The sequence below is a fragment of the Pipra filicauda genome, unplaced genomic scaffold (assembly GCF_003945595.2).
Source record: "Pipra filicauda isolate LSUMZ 115617 unplaced genomic scaffold, ASM394559v2 scaffold15_size4787011_pilon, whole genome shotgun sequence".
NCBI lineage: Eukaryota > Metazoa > Chordata > Aves > Passeriformes > Pipridae > Pipra > Pipra filicauda.
In genome coordinates, this window is record NW_024104096.1 from 1,111,265 (window position 1) to 1,133,869 (window position 22,605).

A 22,605-nucleotide genomic window follows, 5' to 3' on the forward strand; every position below is an offset into this window, starting at 1 on the left:
GACCTTTTGTTAACAGAAGGAAATACTGAAAATCTCAAAGAATGTATGAGATCACAGCCACACTCAGTGTTTATGAGCAGGTTGGATGTTTAACTGTTTGCCCTTACAAATCTCAGGTGTCAGAGCACTGTGCTAGTCATCATCATCATCATCATGGCTAGGCTTTGTGAACTAAGATTTGGGAAGGGCTCTGCCCAAGCTAGTAGTTGCAGGAAAACTGAATGTAACTTTGAAAGATGCTCTGTACCCTCACACCACATTGCCTCCTGAACAGAACTGAGGTGTTGGAACTCAAAGAGTTCTTCTTAGTCAGAGTAAACTCTGAAAACAGACTGAGGTCTCTAAAAAAATTAAGATACATTGTTTTGCATGCAAGATGAGTCTAGTGTGATTATACGGCTGCTAGGTCAGCGTGCACACAGACAGTAGATAATAGATAACATGTGAAATGCTTTCAGGCTTCTGAAATAAGATTTCCAAATCCCTGATCACCATTTAATACTGGTTTTTTCTATTCCTACCATATACATAATTAATTTTTTGGACCAATGGACTCATAAATGTCCAGAGGATCCCAAATAATGCATCACCAGTACCTTTTATAATGGCATTCAAGTTACTGTTGGGTACAATGTTAGTGTCACATTTGCTTCCCTCTGTATTATACTGCTGATTTGCATTTGTCCTGAGATAAAGTAATACACTCATCCCAGTTTCTATTTCTTGTTTATATATAACTTCTCAACTTCTAGTAGAAATTCTTTCACTATCAGTATCTTAGTGCATAATTCTGCACTTAGTGTTGTTGGATATCATATAATTACTATTAAGTCATTCCACAGACTAAAAATCATCCATTTCATTGTGTAGGATACATCAGTCCCCTGAATAACCAGTAATACCTAAATCTGTGTAATCGAAAAACTGTATTAGCATTTTTCTGCCATGCTCATAATGAAAATTCAAGTGAAGATTATTATCAAGCTGCAATATTACTATTTTTTTACACTTTTCCCATTTTATTTTAACCATATTTTTCCCTTTGCTCCTCCAATTTTGTTGCAAAACTGTATTCAAATACCTGCCTATGAGTTGAACAGATTTCGTGCTTTTCTTTTGCCTAGGTTAGCAGATAATGGCTTGGATTAGTATGCTAACTTCACTATATCCAAGCCAGATTTTACTTTTAAGTATCTGATCTTTAACTGTAAAACTGATATCTAACCAATGGGCTTTTAGTTGTGAAAATCAAAATATATTTAGTATACGATATGTAACTGAACCAATGTTGTGGCACAAAAAGGTTTTTCCGATGTATAGAAGTCTCCTCGCCTTAATCAAAGATTCTTTGCTTATTCTATTCCAAACCACTTTTGAGTTAAAGGCAAACTATTTCCATATCATGTCACTGTTTTACAGAGTCACTGTTTCTTTTGGCAACTACCTCCTCTTTAGTCTTGATGTGACCTGACAGAGCCCACAACAACACTTGTTTGGAAGAAAGCATTCTAAAAAGAATCCATTGAAGAGTTTCTTTTAGGCTAACTCTGTCCTGGTTTGGACAATTTCTAATTCCTTAATTCCTAGGATAGAAAAATCATTATCAACTGTACTTAGAGAATTGCTCTGTCCTCACTGGAAAATAAGCATTTATTGTTTATGTGCATACAGATTAATAGCACAAATGCTTTTTTTAAGTGTTGTCAGGAGAAGCTGCCAAAGACTGATTTCACTGATGGTTTCAAGATATTTCAACTGTGTCTAGATGAGAAAACTTGTTAAATGGTCTGTACTTTTTTTAAGTTTGGAACTCCTCCTGAACTCACACTGGTTGCTGTATGCAGTAACCATTTTACCCACATGAGGGAGGTTTGTTTATGCACTATTCTATAAGGGGCATGAGAATTGATTCTCTAAGGACTTAACTGATCGGACTTTATTTTTCCCAGTTTGTACACATTTTTCATACCCCTTTCTGCCCTCTTCTCTTACCAACTCAAAAAGTCATCTACAAATCAAGGCTCAGTGATGTTCCTTTAACTCATATTCATTCCACACTCATCAGATGGGAAACATTATAAAAATCTAAACAAGTTCCAAAAGTAACACCTGTTTAAAATGTATTCTATGTCAAGGATAAAATTAAAGACAAAGAGGTCTTTATGTTGCATACAGTATTTCAGGGAAAAAAAGGTCAATTAAGGCAATCTTTACTGAATTCCAGTTATTTCAGTGTCACTTCAGAATGAAATTTTAGCTTATCATGGTTTCTGCTAAACTTGCATGTCATTAATATGTTGAGTAATAATGAAACTATGAGACATAAAATCAGTAAAGCTATTTACTTTTTCTGCAGTAGTTGCCTGGAGTCCACTGAAGCAATACATAAAATAAGGAAAATATTTTTTTTTAACATAAACTTTACAATTCCCTGAACAAGGCTTCATCTGTATTTATTAGGAAGAAAAGGAGAAAACATCCTCCTCATACTGCTGAAACATCAGGTTTGTACAACACAGAGGGTTCTTGTGCAGGAAATGTGTGGGTGGAAGAAAAGGGAATGGTTCTTTTCCTAGAGGCTATTAAAACTTCACACGCATTTATTTCTCAGAAACATTCAGATCAGCTTCTGTAACATAATGATGTTTAGCAGGAAGACATATATGCACAGAGACCACCCTGCAGTGCTGAAACATGAGAAACCAAATGCGCTGCTCCAAAGATGGCTAATGTCTTATCTAAACTTTCTCATCTATACAGTTTCTGAGTTTTGGAGGTTTATCATTAGCTCCATAATATTCAGTGCTTCCTTAAAAACTGATGACCTTGGGTACCATGGGGGTGTTTGTCTATCACAATGAATGGGTTGAGGATAAACTTTCCACATATCAAATAATAGAACCAGAGGAAAATTGACTAGATGGGCCCTTGGGAGGCCATTCAGTCAACTGAGAGTGTCAGTCCACTGATTGGGTCTGTATCACCTTGCCTACCTGAACTTTAAAACCCTGCAAAAGTGAAGATTCCAAACATCTCTAGGAAACAGGTCTAGTTCCATACCTCCTCCTAGTGAAATATTTTTCCTGATATCCAGTTTGAACCTTCCATGCAACATCTTGCAGCCATGTGCCCTTGCTGTTGTTACCTGGTGCTATCAAGAAAGCAGAAGTGTATGACAATGTAACTTTTTAACTACCTTCCAAATATTTGTATGCTGATATTATACTTTCCATTGCTGTCCTCCTCACCTGACTAAATAAATCTTCTAAAGGCTAAAGCCTGTTCCTTCAGGCATTGTTAAAAGGACATGTGCTCCATCCAGGCCTCTGACCACTGTGGACCTTCCCCTGGACCCTCACCAGTTTCTTCACATGTCTCATGAAATGGAGACTCCAAAACTGGATGGAGTATTCAATGTGTGGCTTCACTAGCTATGAGTTGACACACATGATAACTCAGTCTGTTGGTTAAATTCCTCCTGGTACAGCCTGAATGTGCTTTACCTTATTTCCAAGATTAATTCCATTTTCCCTAGCACTGTCAGCCCCAAATTTCCTGAAGTTATGCTCTGCCTTCTTAAAATTTGAGAGTAATGCTATTCTTTTACTTGCCATCATGCTTCTCTTCAGTCACCATACTTTTCAAAAATAGGCTAACAACCACATGGCGAGATCTTTCAGCACTTTCGGATCAATCCCTTTCAGCCCCACCAATTAATGGTCTTGAAATAATGGTACACAAATTAGTAGTCTGGATTTAAAGGAAAAAAAAGATACTGATTTTACATCATTATACCAAAATACTTCTTTCACCTGGTGTACCACGGTGAATTTATGCTGATACTTTTGGTCTGTGTTTGGCCCCAGCCACCTGCAGTAGTTTACATTCTCTCCGCCAAGTTCACTGATAAAACAGTGAATTCGTCCTTGGAGGGAGAACTTCTGTATAAACCGTTTTAATTTGTGTTCTGTGATTGGCCAATTGTCCTCCAAGGCCGCTTGAAGGAGAAAGTGATTAGGAGGGGAGGAAGGCTCGACCCCCAACTCAATTAGAAAAGACCCCCAAAGCATACTGCGTGTGCATTAGGGGATTTCCAAAGTTCTCATGCATGTGCAGAAGAGATGCACTTACATAATAGGGGGTGGGACTGAGGGCCTCTGGCTGGGCAGTGCTGGCCACACCTGGGAGGCTGTGGTCACTCAGTTAATTGTGTAAAAGTAGATAGTGCTTTCTTGGAAGGGAGGTAACTTCACACCAAGGACAACATTGCCTGCCAGTTTGTGAACTTACTGACTCTCCAAGGATGCAGCTTCTGCTATGGGTAATTATAGGCATGCTAGGTCGGTAAGATAACTTTATGGGTAACAGCTGGGTAACTGGGGAGGTCGTGCTGGGGGCTTATTTCTCTCCTCCTTTCTCCCTTTTGGGTTTGTTTGTTTTGTTGGCCATCTCTTGGTAATAAATATTGGTTTTTGTTAAGCTTTTAATGGTGTCATGGTTTTCAGGCTTCAGTATATTCGAACCCCTCCCTAATACACCTGGGTTATTGAAAAAAAGAAAGAAAGAAAAAAAGAAAAAAAAAAGCTATTTATGGTGACACAAAGAGACTGGCAGCAATGCAAAATAAAAGGCAGATGATTTATTACAGATAGTAAACCAACTTGGTTTTATTCTATTCACTACAGTAAGAGAAGTCAACCCTTAACAACAGATGTGAAAGAAGAAAAGAACACACTTAATTAGAAGCCCTTTTCAGTGGCCATGTTCCACTGATTGCAGCAGTACATGCCACAGTTGCATTTCCTATTTGTTATGTAGTACATAATTCTGGCCATTACTTGCACCTTCCAGGCTGCAAACTGCTTTGTCATCTTCTACTTAAAAAAATTGGTGTTTAGAGATTTTTTTCTCAAATATATTCTTAATGTAAAGTTCTTCAAGAATGGATGATGGAACTTTTTAGGCACTGAAAGACTTAAAATGTTATTTAATTACCATATTTGTTTTTTTTAAAAAATACATTCTAGTCACATTTTTCTATTTTACGTCAGTGACTGAGAAGTCTAAATGTTTTTGAGTGATGATTGGTTGAAAATCCAGTAAAACAAAGCCCACATCAGTACACTCTTTCACTGTATACTATTTGAAGTTTTACTATGCATTATTCTGCATACTTTCATCACTAAAAACACAGCTTTACATACAAGCTACTCTCTTCTGACATAAATTTTTCCTGTATATTTAAGAGATATTTAGTTCTATCCTAACAATGCTTCCTATGTTTACCTGACACCACACACTTTTTTCTTTGTTTTGTCTCCAGCTATAAACTGAATTTGGGTCCATTATGCAAGGACTTGAATAGCTAAATGGAATCTTTTACCATAATTTCAGAAATAATTACAGGAAAAAGGGTGTTAGAGTACATTTCAGGTGGTAACTAGGAACACTGAGCATTCTTCTTTAAGAAGGAAGTCATAGACATAGAGAAAGGGATATAAAACTGAAAATTGCATTGTTGTGATTCACTGAATAATCAAGTCTCTTGGACAGTTTTGTATGTTTGTATGTATAATGCATACCAATGTACTGTCCAATCAGGATTACATCCCAGAATTTTACCTGATGATGTCAAAAGGTGTGACATATCAAAAAGTTATAAGCTTTATTTTAGTTATTTTTACTTAAAAAAAAATTTACAACCTGAACAAAGTTTCAAAGTTTTTTACTTTAACAAAAATAACTTCTTTTCCTACTGCTTTTTTGTTTAATTATTAAATAAATAAACAGTACTTAATATACTGTTGTCTTTTCTTCCAGGTAAGAATTCAAACCTCCAGAAACAGCATAAAATCTACTTTACTGCACAGATGTCAAAATGCAGTGCTTGCTTTGGATGTGTATTTTATTTTGCTTCTGGGGCAGTGTATGAATTCTTTGAGCTGTGTTTAACTGTGTTTTGTTTATGCCCATAGATGACAGAAGAAGATTTTGTATTGCTTGGACTATAGCTACTTGAACACACATATGTGCTTTTGTTGATATTCTGCTTGTAGCTCAGCTTATCTTGGCATTACTATGATGCCTTCATTGCATTTTGTCAGGCTTATCTGCAGTATAACATCACTTTTTGCAAAATCTGTAGGCAGCCTTTTACAACCCACCACATTTACTCCCATCTCATCTCTGCCTAGTACTGGATTTTGTTTACTTTTGTGTAGCTTTGATTATCAGAACCATTGCATGGGATCTTCTAGTCCACCTCTGATTCATCAGAGCAGACGCTTTAGGAAGATGCTGTAAGAAACAGGAAGTGAGCCTATTTATAGCAGTGGCCTGCTCTGTGACCCCTGACTACATTTCAGAGTTAAACAGTATGTTCTAGGAAGAAATACATATTTCATTTGAAACTGGTGCTGGCATAAGCTTTATAAACTGCATACTCTTGCTTATATTCTTCCCTGTACAACATAATGCAATAACTTACTCTCTACTGTCTTCTTACTATCACAATATGTGGTATTTTTTAACTTTTCTTTTTTTTTGCTTCTAAAACTGTGCTGTATTGATTTCTCTTATCATATTTATTTTCTGCTGTTCCTTAAATAGGGTATTCGATTCCTATATTTCCTATATTGTAGGTATTGACAACAAATCTACTAGCTTTCTTCACTGTTTTACCTCCTTTTCTAAAGCTAGCCTTTGCTCTCATTCTGGTTTCACTCTGCTATTTCAATTAAAGAAGTTTTGTGAATCACATTTTCTCCACTCAATGTCAGGTTTGGATGTGCACCTGTTCACTTGTTTTCTGTATGCCCATATTTCTTGTTAAAGCTACCAAAGGCTTTTCAGATATTCCTTATATGTTATATTATTTCAGAATAATATATATATTCTGAAACACCTCTTACTGTAATCCACTACAAATAAGTTGACTTTTCAAAATTTTGTATTAGGCAAGTCAGCCCATTCGCCCAGTTTGGAAAACCACGAATCAACTCTTACTTCTAGACTTTTCCTGTGTTTCTTGGGAAGAAGTATTTCACATGTAGCACTGATGCTTACTACGTGGGCATGAGTCATCCTGGTGTGCTCAAACACAGAACACACAAAGTCATTTAACCCTTATCTGCATCATCCAAAATAATACACTGGATTTTTTAAATACTGTAGTTAATAATGGGATATCTCCCAGTTACAATTTACTTTTCTCCTGATATAAATTGCTTGGAATTTTAATACTATTGATGGATAATATTTCAGTATTTCATAGGAATAGAGTTTTTATTCAAAATTACTTATTAAAAAAATTAATTAATTTATTGCTCAGAGAAGAGTGTGGTGGGGCTTAGCACAAGGTACAGGAAACCGTGACAGGGGTAGTTATGGGATATTTAGTACCTTGCTGTTTGCAGTGTAAATACACTCTAAATTATAAAGATAAAGGACAGAGGTGTGCAGCACAGTGGAAACACAGGCAAAGAAAAATCAAGATTGTATTAAGTCAGCTGGAGAGAATAGCCTGAGAATGCGTCTGAAGCCTCATCTCTACCCCTCTGCAAACAATGGGAAGAGATCCACCCACTGCCCTGAACTTTGGATCCACTGAACACAAACATGCTGCTGACAACGTCAGCTGCACAAACCAGAAACACTCCCCTAATGTCATGAAAAACATGTCAGTCACTGGGACAGCTCTGGCACATGCAAACCAGCTTGTGAAATCCCAGCCTTCAGAGAGAAGTACTTAAGACAGAAGCTTCCGCTTTCACTCCTGACGCCAGCAAATAAATATTTTGTGAATAAATCCATGATGACAATCCTATGTTAAGAAAGAAGGTTTCTTTCTGTTTTGCAAGTGAAAAGATAAGGAACCAAGGCTTTTTGCATGAGAGCATGGAGTATGTTTCTACAGCGCAGATAGGATAGGATAATTGGGAACATACTGCCAAGGAACTCACAACATCAGATATCCCAAACACGCTTCTTATTATTTTCCTTTCATGTTTGTCTCAACGTACTTTTTATTTTGTAAATCAATTATTGCTCCTCCATACAACTCTTTGAATATTTATTCCTGAAATTACAGGGAAAGGGTTGCTTTCCCCTGCATCCACTAGAATAGCTTATACTATAAACTTGTCTCTGATGGGAACCATTTCCCACAGGAAGTGCTTGGAAACTATTTGTCCTTAGTGGATGATTTTTCTAGCAAGTGCATTTCCTAGGAAATGCATGTCATAAGGCTAAACAAATACAATGGATAACATTCAGTGTCCTTTCAGTCTCCTGCACTGAGCCCACTTTGAGATGCAACACATTTTAATGGGTCACGTTCTGCTTTGTTACACAGTCCATAGCTCCTGAGCAGCAGGGAAGCAGCTCTCTGCTTCTTGTAAATTATTTCATGTTCTCTCTTCTGTTGTGAAAAAGCTCTTAATGAACACTGAATTGCTTTTCAGCTGAAACAGGGCATGTTGTATGACAGAAATGCCCACCAATGAATGGTAAAACCACTTTTCATTGCAGAAAAAAACCACCTAATTTTAACAATCACTATGAATTCTGAGAGCTGATAAAGACATAGAATGAGATGTTTCTATTGACACTGTTATGAAAATGTGTTATCCACTCTTAAGTCCCCATTTCCTTTCCCAATCACAAACAGACGGCCTGAGACTAAATCTTCAAAGGACACTGGACATGACTGTCCACAAGCTGGATAAACCTGGCTCTGCAGAGCCTGCAGGTCAGAATGATCCTCAGCAGGGAGTGTGTGTCCCCTGAGACCAACCCCTCCTCAGTGGGAACACGGTCTGAAAAAGCTTTATGAAGCTGCAGCTGCCTACAGCAAACCACTCGTTTTTTCAGTATTTGTAATACACAATTTTCTTCTACACAAGCACTTTGCATAGATATTTTTTCTAAATAAGTTCATTAGTTTATCTGGTTATTTATGAAAAGCATAGATTAAGGAAATTTACAGACTTCATCTTGTTTCTTCCCTATTTTTTCTTTCATGCTACATGTCTGGTCACCTGAACCAAACATCAGTTTTTTCATTTCCTGATTAGATAAATTCTAACTTTAAAAGAGGAGAATAATGTACATGGGATGGTTATTTAAAATGCGGGGGGGGGGTGTTCCAGGAAATGTTTTTTAACTTGTTTTATAGAGATTTACAAAGCACTGAAGGCAATCATCTACTAAGACAAACAAATTTAAAAACTCTAGTACTGTGCAAGAGCTACTCTATTTTTTTTCAACTTCTTTCAGGTTACTCAACACTAAAAAGCTATTTTTTTTTTTAAATGTATGGTAATTTTATACTTTAAGAAATATCATGTAAATAGTTATAAAAGGTAGTGGATACTGTCCTATTATATTTTATATCATAAAACTCCCATTAAAGGATAAACATGTTTTTAAAACATGGACTATAAGTTATCAAGCTTCTCATAGCTGGAAATAAAGTTTTTGTTTACTACTGTTTCAGTTGGAGCTCCAGACCTGCATGTTTTAGTTTAAAATAATAAGCAGGAAGAGATCATGCATTTGCAATTTTAACATCTCCTTTCAATAAGGGACCGTGTGTTTTATACTTGAGGTTTTACAAATTCTCTAGGATTATGAATAACAAAAATAACAGGTTTCTCCTTTTGATGTGGAAGATCAATACTGATGTAATTTGAACAGAGATGCTATATTACCTTCTGCAAGTCCATTGTAACCTACAGTTATTTCCCAGATATTAGGAACTATCATTCAGATATCAGGAACCATCATTAAGGCAGAAGCCAAATTAATTGATAATTAATTCATCCTAATACAAAAAAGACCATATCTATCAGTGAAGCAGAGCCAATATATGTCAATGTATACAGAACAGTTAAATGACACTATATACAGAATAATCAAATGTGCTACAAGGAGAATAAGGTATATTTTATTCCTCAATTTATAAAAAAAGAATTTATGTTTGAGATGTACATTTTGAAAATATTTCAATATTTCTTAAGGAAACTCCCACCTTTTGAATTAAAAAATAAAATTAACCTATTTTGTGAAAATACTCTTTTTAAAATAATTTTATTTGATGGTTTATAAAGATTTTTAGTATTGGAAAATAATAAACAGACATTTCTGTTACAAAAATATAAGAGGGGCATATTGGAGGGCAGAAGAATATGCCCTCCAAAAGTTTTGATATATATTTTTGAAGTTCCTCCTAATTTCACTGTTTTCAGACATCAGAGGCATTTCTCATCTGTGATATACTAACCTCTATTCCATAAACGATTCTGCAATGTGCAGTATGCAAGGTAGTAGTGAGCCCAGTGGAAGCATTTATATGTGCAAAATTTTGCAACAGGCTATTTACATTTTTTATAACTACTGTTCAACTTCTAATTTATATTTGTTTCCTTTTTCAGTAAAAGATCTTTGCTTTACCAATACGTATGCTGTATTGAGAAAAACCAAGCCTCAAGGCTCACATCTCACAATGGAAAAAAATTCAGTATTAGGTCTATATAATCTAAAATATTTGCTATTTTTTTAAATTAGAGTTAACAGACACAGAAAATACTATGTGCTTTTGTAAAGGCTGCAGATATTTTAGTTTTACTGCCATAATTATCTCAGTAAGACTTTACATACAGAAGCAAGCAATTTTCTTTCCCAGTGTAGCAGCTATGAAATTCAATTTATTGCAATTACATTGCTATTGTTTCAAAACAATGCATCCCTTGCTTTAATATGCATTCCTTATGTCAATTTGGGAAATAAAGAGAATACATAATTAACACTTTCACTGTGTCACAGTGTATTACTGGATGTCATTCAGCTGGTGAAGTCAAAATGACAAACATGAATAGAGGAGAAGTCCTCCAGGTCTGCAGGAAGATTGAGGCAACAGGCTCTTACCTGCAGGCTGTTGAAGATGATGAAGAAGACCAGCATCCAGAGCTGCTGGTAAGCCATGTGCAGTCCTCCCCACAGCCAGGTGATGGAAATCAGGGCAAAGAGGTACAAGACCAAGGGGATCTCTGTAAACCACAAACACAGCATTTCAGCTGGTGTGCCCTGAGAAAAACACTTTTTAAAGCATTACTGACACAGGACCCAGTTTTTTTGCTGTCTCTGGCAAACCTTGGAGCTTGTTCTCCAGTGATGGGCAGCCCCTCTCCTGCCCTAGTTGGGTGGGGGTCCCAGGGCTTTTGGGACTCCATCTCACCATCAAGAGACCAGCAGAAGGGCACGACAAGTGGACTCAGAGATGTGAGGGGCATGGGGTCACAGCCCAGCTCAGCAAACCAGGCATGGGTGCTTTGCAGGTGGGAAGAACACACTTGGAGTTGGAAAATATGCAGAACTTGGAAGAAGCATGGAAGAGCTCTTGGCAAGCTCTGAAAATTTTGAGAGGAAATGTATTTCTAAGAATTGAGAGGAAAGGGAATAGAAGAAAATTATTATGGATACATAAACTGCCCCAACTCTGGCCACATATAGAATTATATTGCAATTATAAGAATAGCTTATTCTTTAATTTGTTGTTACTTTCCCCTTCAAGTCAAATATAAGAAGGCAGCTGACCCCATAAAACTTAAAGTGACAACCTCCACTCAGTCAAGGAACTCCCCAAGACAGACTTTGAAGTAGTTAACTTCATTCACCTTCAAAAATACATGCAGAATCTCTCTTTAAGCAGCACCCACACATACAGCTGCATTTTATATTCTCTACTGTATTTACAGCATAAAAGATTTCAGGAATGCTGTCAGGAAGATGTCTGCCAGTAAGGACAAAGTTCGCCAAAAGGAAAGCAGAAGTTAGTTTTTGCCTGCACACGTTCCTCCCACTGACAGAAGCCAGCCCCCTGTGTTGACTGTGTTTGCGGTAGAACTCAAAGTCCATGTTTGTCAGGTCTGCACAGCTCCGGGGCAGAGGTGCTTGGCCAGGTATTGCCCCTCCCTGCATTAGTCATGCAGCATCAGCAAAGAGTGGAGATGTGCTTTTGACAGGCATCTTTCCAGGAACAGCAGTTTGGGTTTGGCTTACACCGAGAAGGCACTTACTATTTGTACAGTATTAAACAAAATTGCTAAAGGACTCCCAAAGTCACATAAACATAACATTTTAACAAGAAAAAGTGTAAAGATGCCTGCTTTTTGCAACATATTGGTAAAATTTATGACAATATTTCTTTATTGGTAACAACTGTTTCATTATTAGTACTGTAAAGACTTAATACAGAGTTGAAACTCTGGCAGTATTTAAAGCCTCAGCTGTTTGAATTCTCTTCACCCATTTTATTCAGATAATTTGTTGTGTTTTGATCAAAGAAAAGCTCAATAACTAGAATAAACATATCAGAAAATAAGCAACAAATACTTTAAAGTTTGTAAAATCAGCATTGCACAAAGGAACAGGATGCCAATAAATAGGTTTGATATGAACCAAAACAGACAGCCTAATTATTTGTAGTTTTCTTCATATGAAAATAAAACCAACAGCCCCCTCCCACACTAACTCAAAGGGTGATTCTGAGCAGATGAACCTTAACTGACAGGACTTTAAGTCCAAGTACAAGCAGTTACCTCTAGTCTACTTGGATAAATCTGAGCAGATAAGACTGGTCTGGAGCAGTCAGCTCAGTATCACTGTGACGTAACTGAAACACTGTCAAGCAGTTCTGTTGAGTATTAAATAACCAAACTTCGCTGGTCCACAATTTTTCAACATAGCTATCACACCATTTTTTAGTACCAGGAATGATGGAAGGTTTTATTTAAGCAACAGGCAGTGCACCTACTCCTGAAATTATACTTTGTACTCCGAAATTGTCAATTTTCTGTTTCTTCTGTCTGTGGAGTTAGAACTACTCCTTAACTTTATGTATTCAGTCTGCTTCAATATAAAAATGTCAAGTAGGCTACCTGAAGGTTTTCTTCTTTCCTTCCACATCTGATATTATAGATAAAATCCTCCAGGACAATGACTCTGAGCAGTGAAAAATGCTAAATCAAATAGAAATTAATAAAACTGCAAATTATTAAATAATATTAATGTTCTAAAGCGTAATGCAGAGTGTGTCTTTGTAGCAAACATCTACATGATTTAACTGTGGAAAATAAAGAATAAACTGTGTTTTCATAGTGTATCCAAATGTTTGTATTCTCATCACTGTTGGTCATTGTGTTTCATTTTTTTTCTATAAATAGGAAAGTCAATAAATGAAGAAATTAAATAGTACAACTTTAATGATTTTCTGAGTTTACCTATAAATATTTACTATGTGTCTTCTCCTTAGGTTGTTAAACTGATAATGCAAATTTAATTGCTTTAATAGTTCTTGGCTAGACATGAATACCTACTGCAAAACCTGAAAGATCTTTACAAACAATTTCTCCCAGATGATTGGGGAGAATATATTGCTTCACAGAAGCAATATACTGGTAATGGGATTTTGTAACAAAAAAAAATAATAACAGATTTCTTTCATAAAGTTCAAAGAAGAAAAGGCCACCACCACCAACGTGCAATCAGTAACTCATGACCAAATCTCTGATTCCATATTGGTAATGTTAAACATGTAGAATTTAACAGTATCTGATATTGAAGGTCAGAAAGCTGGTAGGTAAATATCCATGAAATCCAACTGGAAAAAATTGTTCATTGGTAATTTGTAGAAATAGGAAGCAACAAACCTGTTAGAATATTATTTTTGGTTAACTTATATTTTTTGATCTGCTGCTGCTTTTGGCAAGGAAATTTTGAAGTTAAAGGATACCTCCTAAAAGAAAAGCACACTTCCCATTAAGCATAAAGAATACATCATCACTACTACAAAATCATAGAATATTGACCTCTCTAATCTTTCCATTAAATCTTGGGTTTTTGGCAAACTTTCTCATACATCTTTATGATACTTTATGGCATAATCAAATGAAAAAATCAGACACATTATTATAGCTTATGCTATTATAGTTATTCAGGGAACATGGCAAATCCCAGAACAACAGCAAATCACAGGAAAAAAAAAAAAAGAAAGAAAAATTTGAACCTACTTATCTCCACATAATAAAATTATTTAGATTCACTATGTAAAATTATATGAGTACTAAATTTGCAACTATACAGTCATAACTCATGCAATTAACTCGCTCCTGCAGATTTCTTCAAAGGAAAAAAGCTAATTTGGACATGTAAAGCACAGCGCAACGAATCTAAATTATGTAAGTGCAGTTGATGCATTTAAGTTATTATCTAATTCGGATCTTAGTTCTTTATTTCAGCTTGTAATTATGCTTGTGCATTTTGTCCTAACTGTATTTGTAAAAAATCTTGGAGGCAAAGATTTTTTTTTTCTCCTAATTACAAAAAAAGAAAAGCTCCTGGAGCACTATAAAGATTAAAATATTATATCCAATATGTGTGATGAATATTGTGAATACTGTACATAACTTTTAGTTCAGAAGTAGCCAACATCTGGTTCTTGATTTCTAGGTGCATATTGTCATCTCAAGATGAAAGCATTCCTGCAATTTACTGTTCTTTTGATTCTTTAGATACATTATATATGTCTTATAATTCAATATAAAGACTTTAGCATATATATCACAGGATAGGGAAGACATGTAACTGCATGTTTACACATACATTCTCACTTGCAATCAAAAGCCCTGTCCTCAGCATCATTTCCTGAGCACAGAAGCATGTTTGGAATGTTCTGCACTTGCATTTTGTAGGCTTATTTGTTTCTTGAAAAGATCAGATGCTAGTAGGTATAGGTGGACCATCCAGCATGTTCTGTCATGACCAGGAATTCCACACTGCTAAGGCAATAAATGTATTTGGGAACTGGATATAGATGATGTTTAAGGTCTCTTCTAGTGCAAACCACTTTATGATTTTATATTAAAGAAGTTTATATGAAAGAACATGCAAGAGAGTAGTTAAAATTTTACAGCTAAATATCTAAGGCATTCTTCATGAAATTCTATTTTGGCAACATAAAGTTTTTATCTTTACATTAATTCTGGCACTTTTACAATTATGATATCTGACTCAGGTAAGTTCTACTGCATATTTATGGGTAGGGCATGAAAATTATGCCAGTTCAATATTCATTCAATAAATGAGGCTCATCTATTCACAAAAGAATTATCAGAAAAAAATGGAGGTGAATTTTCAATTAAAATTGCTCTGTTATGTTTTCAAATATTTCCATGAAATTATGGAAGGTTAGCAAACCGTTAAAAATAAAATATATATATTTGATTGCTGTCTTAATAATCTCCAATTTCTGTATTTGCATATTAGGACTGTCAAGAAAAAAACACCATTCCTTACACATGCCTGTCTCAATCTCCTGTTGCTTCAACCAAATATAACCATCTTGCTTTATACCACCTCATTTCCACCAAAAGCAGTCTTTCTTGTTGCAAACTAAAATATTAGTTAACTTAGAGGCTGTTTATCCAATGCATGCTTCTAACTTGGCTCCTGTCAAGGCAAACTTTTGAGAAGGTAGTTTCTGTATACAGCAGAACAGTCAGCCAACAGAACGTTTGCTCAAAGGCTGGTAAATGGAACCAATACAAACTTAGACTCTTTCAGCAAACTCAATCCTATCTCTGAACAAGTACACCAGAGGCAGAGTTGGCATTCTTTGTAGAAAAAACTCCCAATTATATCCCTTAGTTTTCCAAGAAAATATTTATCTTTCTACAAACAGATCCTCTTTGCAGCTACCAAAGAGGAAATGTTTTCTGTTAGACACGTATGGTGAAACCCAGCATTGTTATTCTGCTCTTGGTAACAAAACTACACAGGAGTCCCCTCTAGTGTGGGTAACAACAAACTCTCTGCTCATAGGATAGAACAAAATAGCAAGAGGCAATGCTGCTACCCAAGCTCAGGAAGACGTTTTACTACAGCAGGCAGAATTTATCCTAACAGTTGTAGAAGAATAATGGGGTGGCCCCTACAATGGAGTAACTGCATTGGCAGATAAGGGAAGAGCAACTGATGACGTCCATCTTGAATTCTCGGAGGCCTTTGACATTGCCCCATACAACATCCTTGTCTTTAAAATGGAGAGATACAGGTTTGACAGACAGACTACTTAACAGATGAGGAACCAGAAGGATGGTCACATCCACAGAATGGCTATCAAGAGCTCCATGTCCAAATGCAGATCAGTATCAAGGGTCTGCACTGGGACCAGTACTGTTCAATACCTTTATTAAAGACATAGACAGTGGGACTGAATGCACCCTCAGAAAGTTTGTGGATGATACCAGGATGAGTGTTGCTGTTGATATGCTTGAGGGATGGGATGTCATCCAGAGGGATGCTGACAGCCTGGGCAGTGGACCCATGAGCAAGGCCAAGTGCAAGGTCCTGCACCTGGGAAAGGGAAATCACAAGTATCAATACAGGCTGGGAGATGAAGAATTGAGAGTGGCCCTGCAGAGTGGGACTTGCACAGGGGGAGATGACAAGCTGATGACAAGGTGGACATGAGGCAGCAATGCGCACTTGAGGCCCAGAAAGCGAACTGTGTCCTGGGCTGCATCAAACCAGCAGGTAAGGGAGGTGATTAACACTCCCTACTCCACTCTGGTGGGACTGCATCTGGAATGCTGTGCCAAAGATTGGTGTCCCTAGAACAGCAAGGAGATGGACATGTTGGACTGGGTCCAGGGGAGGACCACAAAAAAGATCAGAGGGCTGGAGCACCTCTGCTGTGAACACAGGCCAAGAGAGTTATTCAGCCTGGAGAAGAGAAGGCTCTGCAGCCTTTCAATATTTAAAGAGGGCTTTTAAAAGAGATGGAGAAAGACTTGTTTACCAAGGTCTGTAGAGATAGGACAAGGGCGAATGCTTTTAATCTGAAAGAGGGTAAATTTAGAATAGACAAAAGGAAAAATATTTTGGCATTGAGTGTGCTCAATGGGAAAGACATGGGAAAGGAATGTTTAGAGAAGCTGAGGCTGCCCCATCCCTGGCAGTGTTCAAGGCCAGGTTGGACGGGGTTTGGAACACCCTGAACTAGTGGAAAGTGCCCATGGAAGTTGGGTTGGAACAAGATGATCTTTGAAGGTCCCTTCCAACCCAAGCCATTCAATGATTCTGTGATTCTGGATGGTTCAGGATGAACCTTCTTTACAGGGTAAGCTTCAAAGTATACTAACAATAGGAGAAAAGAAAGTAAGAAAAATATTGACAGTTTTTAACTTAGACAGTTTCGTTTTCAATTTATCTGTGAACAAATATACTCTACAAATGAAGATAAACTTTACTGTTTCTAATCCTATTATATTTATATTAAAGTTAGTGATAACCTTCAAGTAGAGGTCAAGAGTCTTTTCCTAAAATCTATGAAATTACCAAAAGAACGTATGCTTAGATAAATTTTTTCCCTTTCAAATCTGTATATCCGAGCCCTTTTTATCTTTTATGGTAATATGCAAGGCAGTGACCTTGCTATTTTACTTTTTTTGACAATATTCAGGAATGTTTTGCACAAATTATTGCAGAATCCACATGGGATCACCTATATCACACTGCAATTTTAACTATCTTCTAACTGAATTACTCCCAGAAATGGAATGAACACTACTAGTTCAAATACTCACATGCAAATACGTGTTTGTATGACTATCTATGTATAAATGATAATTACAGGTCTATATATGCCACTCTTTCCTTTCTGCAATGCTCTATGCTCTCCAGAATTTAATGAACAGTTGTACACCATGACTAGCAAAAGTAAAAAAAAGTGTATGTAAAAATATTTTTGTCTTTGTTTACAGCTCCCTACACTTGTTATGTCAGATTATTTACACAGTCATTCACCTGAAATTTTTCTCTCTTTCTAGAAAGGGTAACTAATGAAAAACAGCTTTCCAGACCAGTGACTTTTTTTTTCCTGTTACTTACTTAAACCACTGTTCAAAGTGTTAAAGCTTGCTTGGGTACCAACCCCCAGGCTGGAGACTAAAAAAGGGGTTTTTTGCTGTAGGATTTAATTGTTGTGGATGACCAAATAGGTAGTAAATCTGTATGGAGATGACAGCCACAGCCAATCTCGCAGGAGACGCTAAACACAGATAACTATTTTTTGGTGGCTCCACTTTTCCTCTGGTTTTGGATCAAACAGAGAAAAACCTTGGCATTATTAAATGCCATAACAAAACAGCAAAATAATGGGTGTCTGCGCAATTAAGGAGGCAATGTTACCAAAAGACGTCACTACCACAGAAAATCTTGTAAGCCAGAACCTGGTGCAGGTATGATCCATAACCCTGTTGCAAAAGTAAGGTATCATCATGCACCTGAGTACAGGCAACTTTGCTGTAGTGAAAAAAGCTTCTTCCCACAGCATCCATTGATGTGGCTGCAATAACAAGAGCAGAGGCAGGTCCCATTGAGCTTGTGAGAAGACAGAGTCAGCTGAGTGAACTTCAAGATTCAAGATTTAAAAGTGATACTAGGCCTTACCACTGCAAACTGCCTTTGAATATGTCTTTAAAAGCACAATATACCTATAAGACATTAAAAATAGTGTGACTACCCTACCACCACCGCAAATTTCAGAAGAAAGATATTCAGTCAAAAAGCCAGAGGCCTTTAGTGAACAGTTAGTACTGTGTTATGTAGTTATAGGCAAAGTCACAAACTACAGAAATCACCAGCTTTTCTCTCTGGAAGCTACACCATAAACACAGCTACACAGAGACTCATTATACAACCATAAACTGCAGCAGGCAGCTCATTTCCTTCTCTAAAGCAGCCTCTCTCCAACCTGCTCTCACTCCCACTGTATGAGGTATTTCATTTGTGCTTGTAAAAACTCCTTAGTAGCAAACCATCAGTTTGTCTTGCAGCTGTACAAGTAGTAAAAGCGGCAATCTACTTAAAAAAATAAAAAAGAGATTTTACTGAACAGCTCTCTTTCTGATTATTTTTTTCTTTTCTTCTGAGATGTCAGAATTCTTCATCTTATTTTCCAGACTCTATTGGAAAGAAAACACCCTGAATCCTACGCTAAATCAAAGTTTTGTTTCAGCCCTACTATTTCATGTCTTTATGACATGTAGATATAATTCCTCTTAGTACTTTCTTCCATTTTGAATGACAATTTTATTTATGGCATTGTTCTAATATTCAGTTTACTTTCTTTCTTCAGTTAACTGCTCTGAGACAAGCCTTAACCCTCAAAATATTAATAAGAAATATCCTTATTATCTCACAGAGATGCCAAAACAAAGTTATTTATAAATGAATCAACTGTACTATCCAAGACTGAAAAAGGAGTCACCTGTGTGACTGCTTTAGGTAGTCCATTTTGTATCAGAGAGAAATGAAAGTGCAACTAAGGCCTTGAGTATCATCAGATCTTATATAAATTCATACAGATCTTAGTCAAGCCAACACTGTGTCAAAGAAATAAATAAATATTTGCAGAAATATCCAGATTACAATTTTTTAATATTTATTTCTTTTTCTCAAAAAAGGAATATATTTCTATAAGCCAAATATTAAAAATTTATTTGCACTAATTTAGAAAACTCACATTTAAAAAAAAAATACCATGAATGTAAAACAAATATTCCAAGCTTCCCACAGAGTGTCCTATTACCCCTACGGTATTGGTCTAAACTGCAGCAACTTTATTTTGGGAACACTGTTGTATTTGAAATTGTTCTGACGGAGAAGGCCGACCAAAACTTCCTGTTTTGCACAAGACAGATCTTTTCTTTCAAGTATGTTTCAGTTGTGCGTAGCATAGGAAATATCAAAGTAGAGGCATTAACTCCAAACACTCCAATGCACAGTGCAGCCTATGTGTGGCTTTGCAGCTGCCAAATGCACTGCAAAGCACAGGGGCCAGAGCTGTGCCCATCACATCCCGCATCCATAGATTATCCCTGGATACAGGTAGGCCATCATTGCATCTGAGCAGCTCCAGCCCTCCCTGGGACAGGTTGTTCAGTACCCCCAGCTAAAACCCATGCAGTGGTCCGAGCAGGGAGGTTCTTTCTTCTACTTCTGTTCTCTTTAACTAGACTAGACACATCTCATAGCCAGTGATACTAATTTCTTTTTCTAGGTTTGACACATTTTTATCCTCCTCAGACAGTCAAGCATCTGTATAACTTCGATCATTAAAATACTTGCACAGACTTCAAAGGGACAAGGCCTAATCTCAAACTAAGTGTGTAGGTACCTACTGAACTGTAGTTTCAGGTGGCGTTCTCTGAACTGGCAAGAACAGTCCATACCATTCTGAAAATACAACTTGTTTGCATAGGGGTAGCCAACAAATCATACCTGCTGCATTTGTTCTTCCTCTGAAAATATCATCGTATGCCTTCCACTGCGGAGTCACCTGGTAGGCGTGGATGAACACCACAAAAACCACAACCAAGCACATTAATGGCACCAGAGCAGCAGTGAAGAGAGCAGCATAGGCATTTGGAATGAAGCACCTGATGGAAAAAAATGGGGAAAAATGCTGTTGATAAACATAAGGGACAACTTGAATTGTCATAAATAGAATTTCAGAAACAAATATTTTTGAAGGACGTGCTGTATAACCCACAAATCCTGTTCCCAGAGTAACTCTGATAGGTTGCACTGTGTTCTGTTTGTTCTTATCTCCTCATCATATCTGTGCACTTACAGTATGCACATTATATTTAGCCTAATCAGTGTTGGAAAGATTTAAACTTGCAATGAAATAAATTATATTTTAACATACTAAATGCATGCTATATTAATTTAAAGTGATCGTGCTTAGTCACCGAAGTCTAAAGGGCACTATGCAATTTTCTATACTTAGCTCCTGAAATCACAAATTAAGTTTTGATAAATCCATTTTTAAAATATATGAACAAGTCTTAAAGGCAAGATAACTATCCCTTCTCAAGTTCTTGGAAATTACATGTCATTTGCACACTGAAGCCAATGTTCACTCCCTTCCCCCCCCCCCCCCCTTTTTTTTCCAACTGTGCTGTCTCTCCTTGCCCTTTCATTTATTAAAGTCATGATTATTTATTAAGATGTGTCAGGAACATGCGTTATCCGTGAAAAAGAGTCAAATTACACATACATGATGATGACTTGAAGGCTATGGACATGATAGTTAAAGAGAGCTCTCAAGGGTAAGAGAGATCAGGGTTTTCTGTGCACTCCCTGGAGACCAGTATGTGCTTTACAGCCACTGACCTACTCTAGAGATGACGCACAACAGAGCAGCCCAAGGGACGGCGTGGGAGTCAGTATGTCTCGAGAGTATGTGGTCACTGCTATTCCTATTAGGAGGGTGTAACTTATCCAGCCCTTCTGTCTCGCAGGTCAGCTCTACTAAGTAAACTTAGAGTTGATGCTGGTAAAATATATATCTGAGACAAGCCTAGCCACATGTTTCACTGATCTCCCTGGTACCTTCTGGGTTTGCTTAGGTGGACTTGCATGCACCATGCAGCAAGGCAAGAATGCATTCCTTGTTGCCGCTTCCAGTGCATCAGTTGTGCGTACTCAGTGAATCCCAAAATAATTTCCAGCAGAATCCAGATACCTTCTACAACTCTCTGCAGAAGGTACAGGCTCAGTCAGACACCAAGCTGAGATATCACCTGATAACGTCACTGAGCAAGTAAGCAATAGGGAAAAGAGAAACTGCAATTAAAGGTGTTTGTTCCTGTCCTCATAGGATAGATGTTTCAGTCTCTTAATCATCTTGTCAGCCTTCACTGGACTTTTGCACTGAGTCTTTTGCAGTCTGTCTTTTGCACTGTGAAGTCCAGAACTGAACCCAGCATTCCAAGCATGACCTCACGAGTGCTGAGCAGGGGGGAAGGATCACCTCCCTCGACCAGCTGACATCGGACACAACATCTGATCCATTTCATCCTTCAAATTTTTAATATTTCTTAGCTATGAAAGTTTTTTTTGTTCCCCAAAGGCATTCCTGAGTTGGCACAATCAGCTTTAAGACATGAAACCAAACTGACATATCATTACATTTAATGATTATACTGAAGCCAAGAGTCCTAGCACAAGACTTCTATAAAGTCATATTTATGTTCTGAAGTATTTTTTTTTCAACTTGATACATTTGTGTATTTCAAAGACCATGTATGCTCTTAAAAATTACCTGAGCATCTTGAAACTTTTCTGTGAACACTCCTTTATATTCAGTTAACAAAAGTTGTATAAAAATGAAAACCTATACAGATGAATCACTTTTACTAATACTTGCTTTCAAAAGTACTCTAGAGAGTTATATAAACCAGAAATACACAAAGCCATATTAACATTCAAAACTTACTTTTTTTTCTTGAAGTAAAGGTCAGCCAGCCAATGAAAACCACCTCTTCCTGTAATTTTTATTCACATATATGATATATATGTGTGATGATATATGTTGACAGATAATCTTTTAAGATGTTATTCCATTACCATGACACATTTGTCACATGGAACTATTTGTCTTGTATTCCTAGTATTGGCTGGGAATACAAGAAAAATATCCCAAAATATCGACTAAGTTGGTGATTCAGAACACAACTACTCTATAGAAAAAGGCCT

General features: G+C 36.9%; 1 protein-coding gene across 1 annotated transcript in view; it reads right to left on the reverse strand.

The window, feature by feature from the left end:
• LOC120322842 (adhesion G-protein coupled receptor V1-like) overlaps window positions 1-22,605 on the reverse strand; it is a 91,821-nt gene that overhangs the window by 27,117 nt on the left and 42,099 nt on the right. The window contains exons 3-4 of the mRNA XM_039379172.1: window positions 20,344-20,501; window positions 10,927-11,048 (exon numbers count right to left, since the gene is read on the reverse strand). Of these exons, the coding sequence (XP_039235106.1) occupies window positions 10,927-11,048; window positions 20,344-20,501 (280 nt within the window). The remainder of the gene's footprint in view (window positions 1-10,926; window positions 11,049-20,343; window positions 20,502-22,605) is intronic.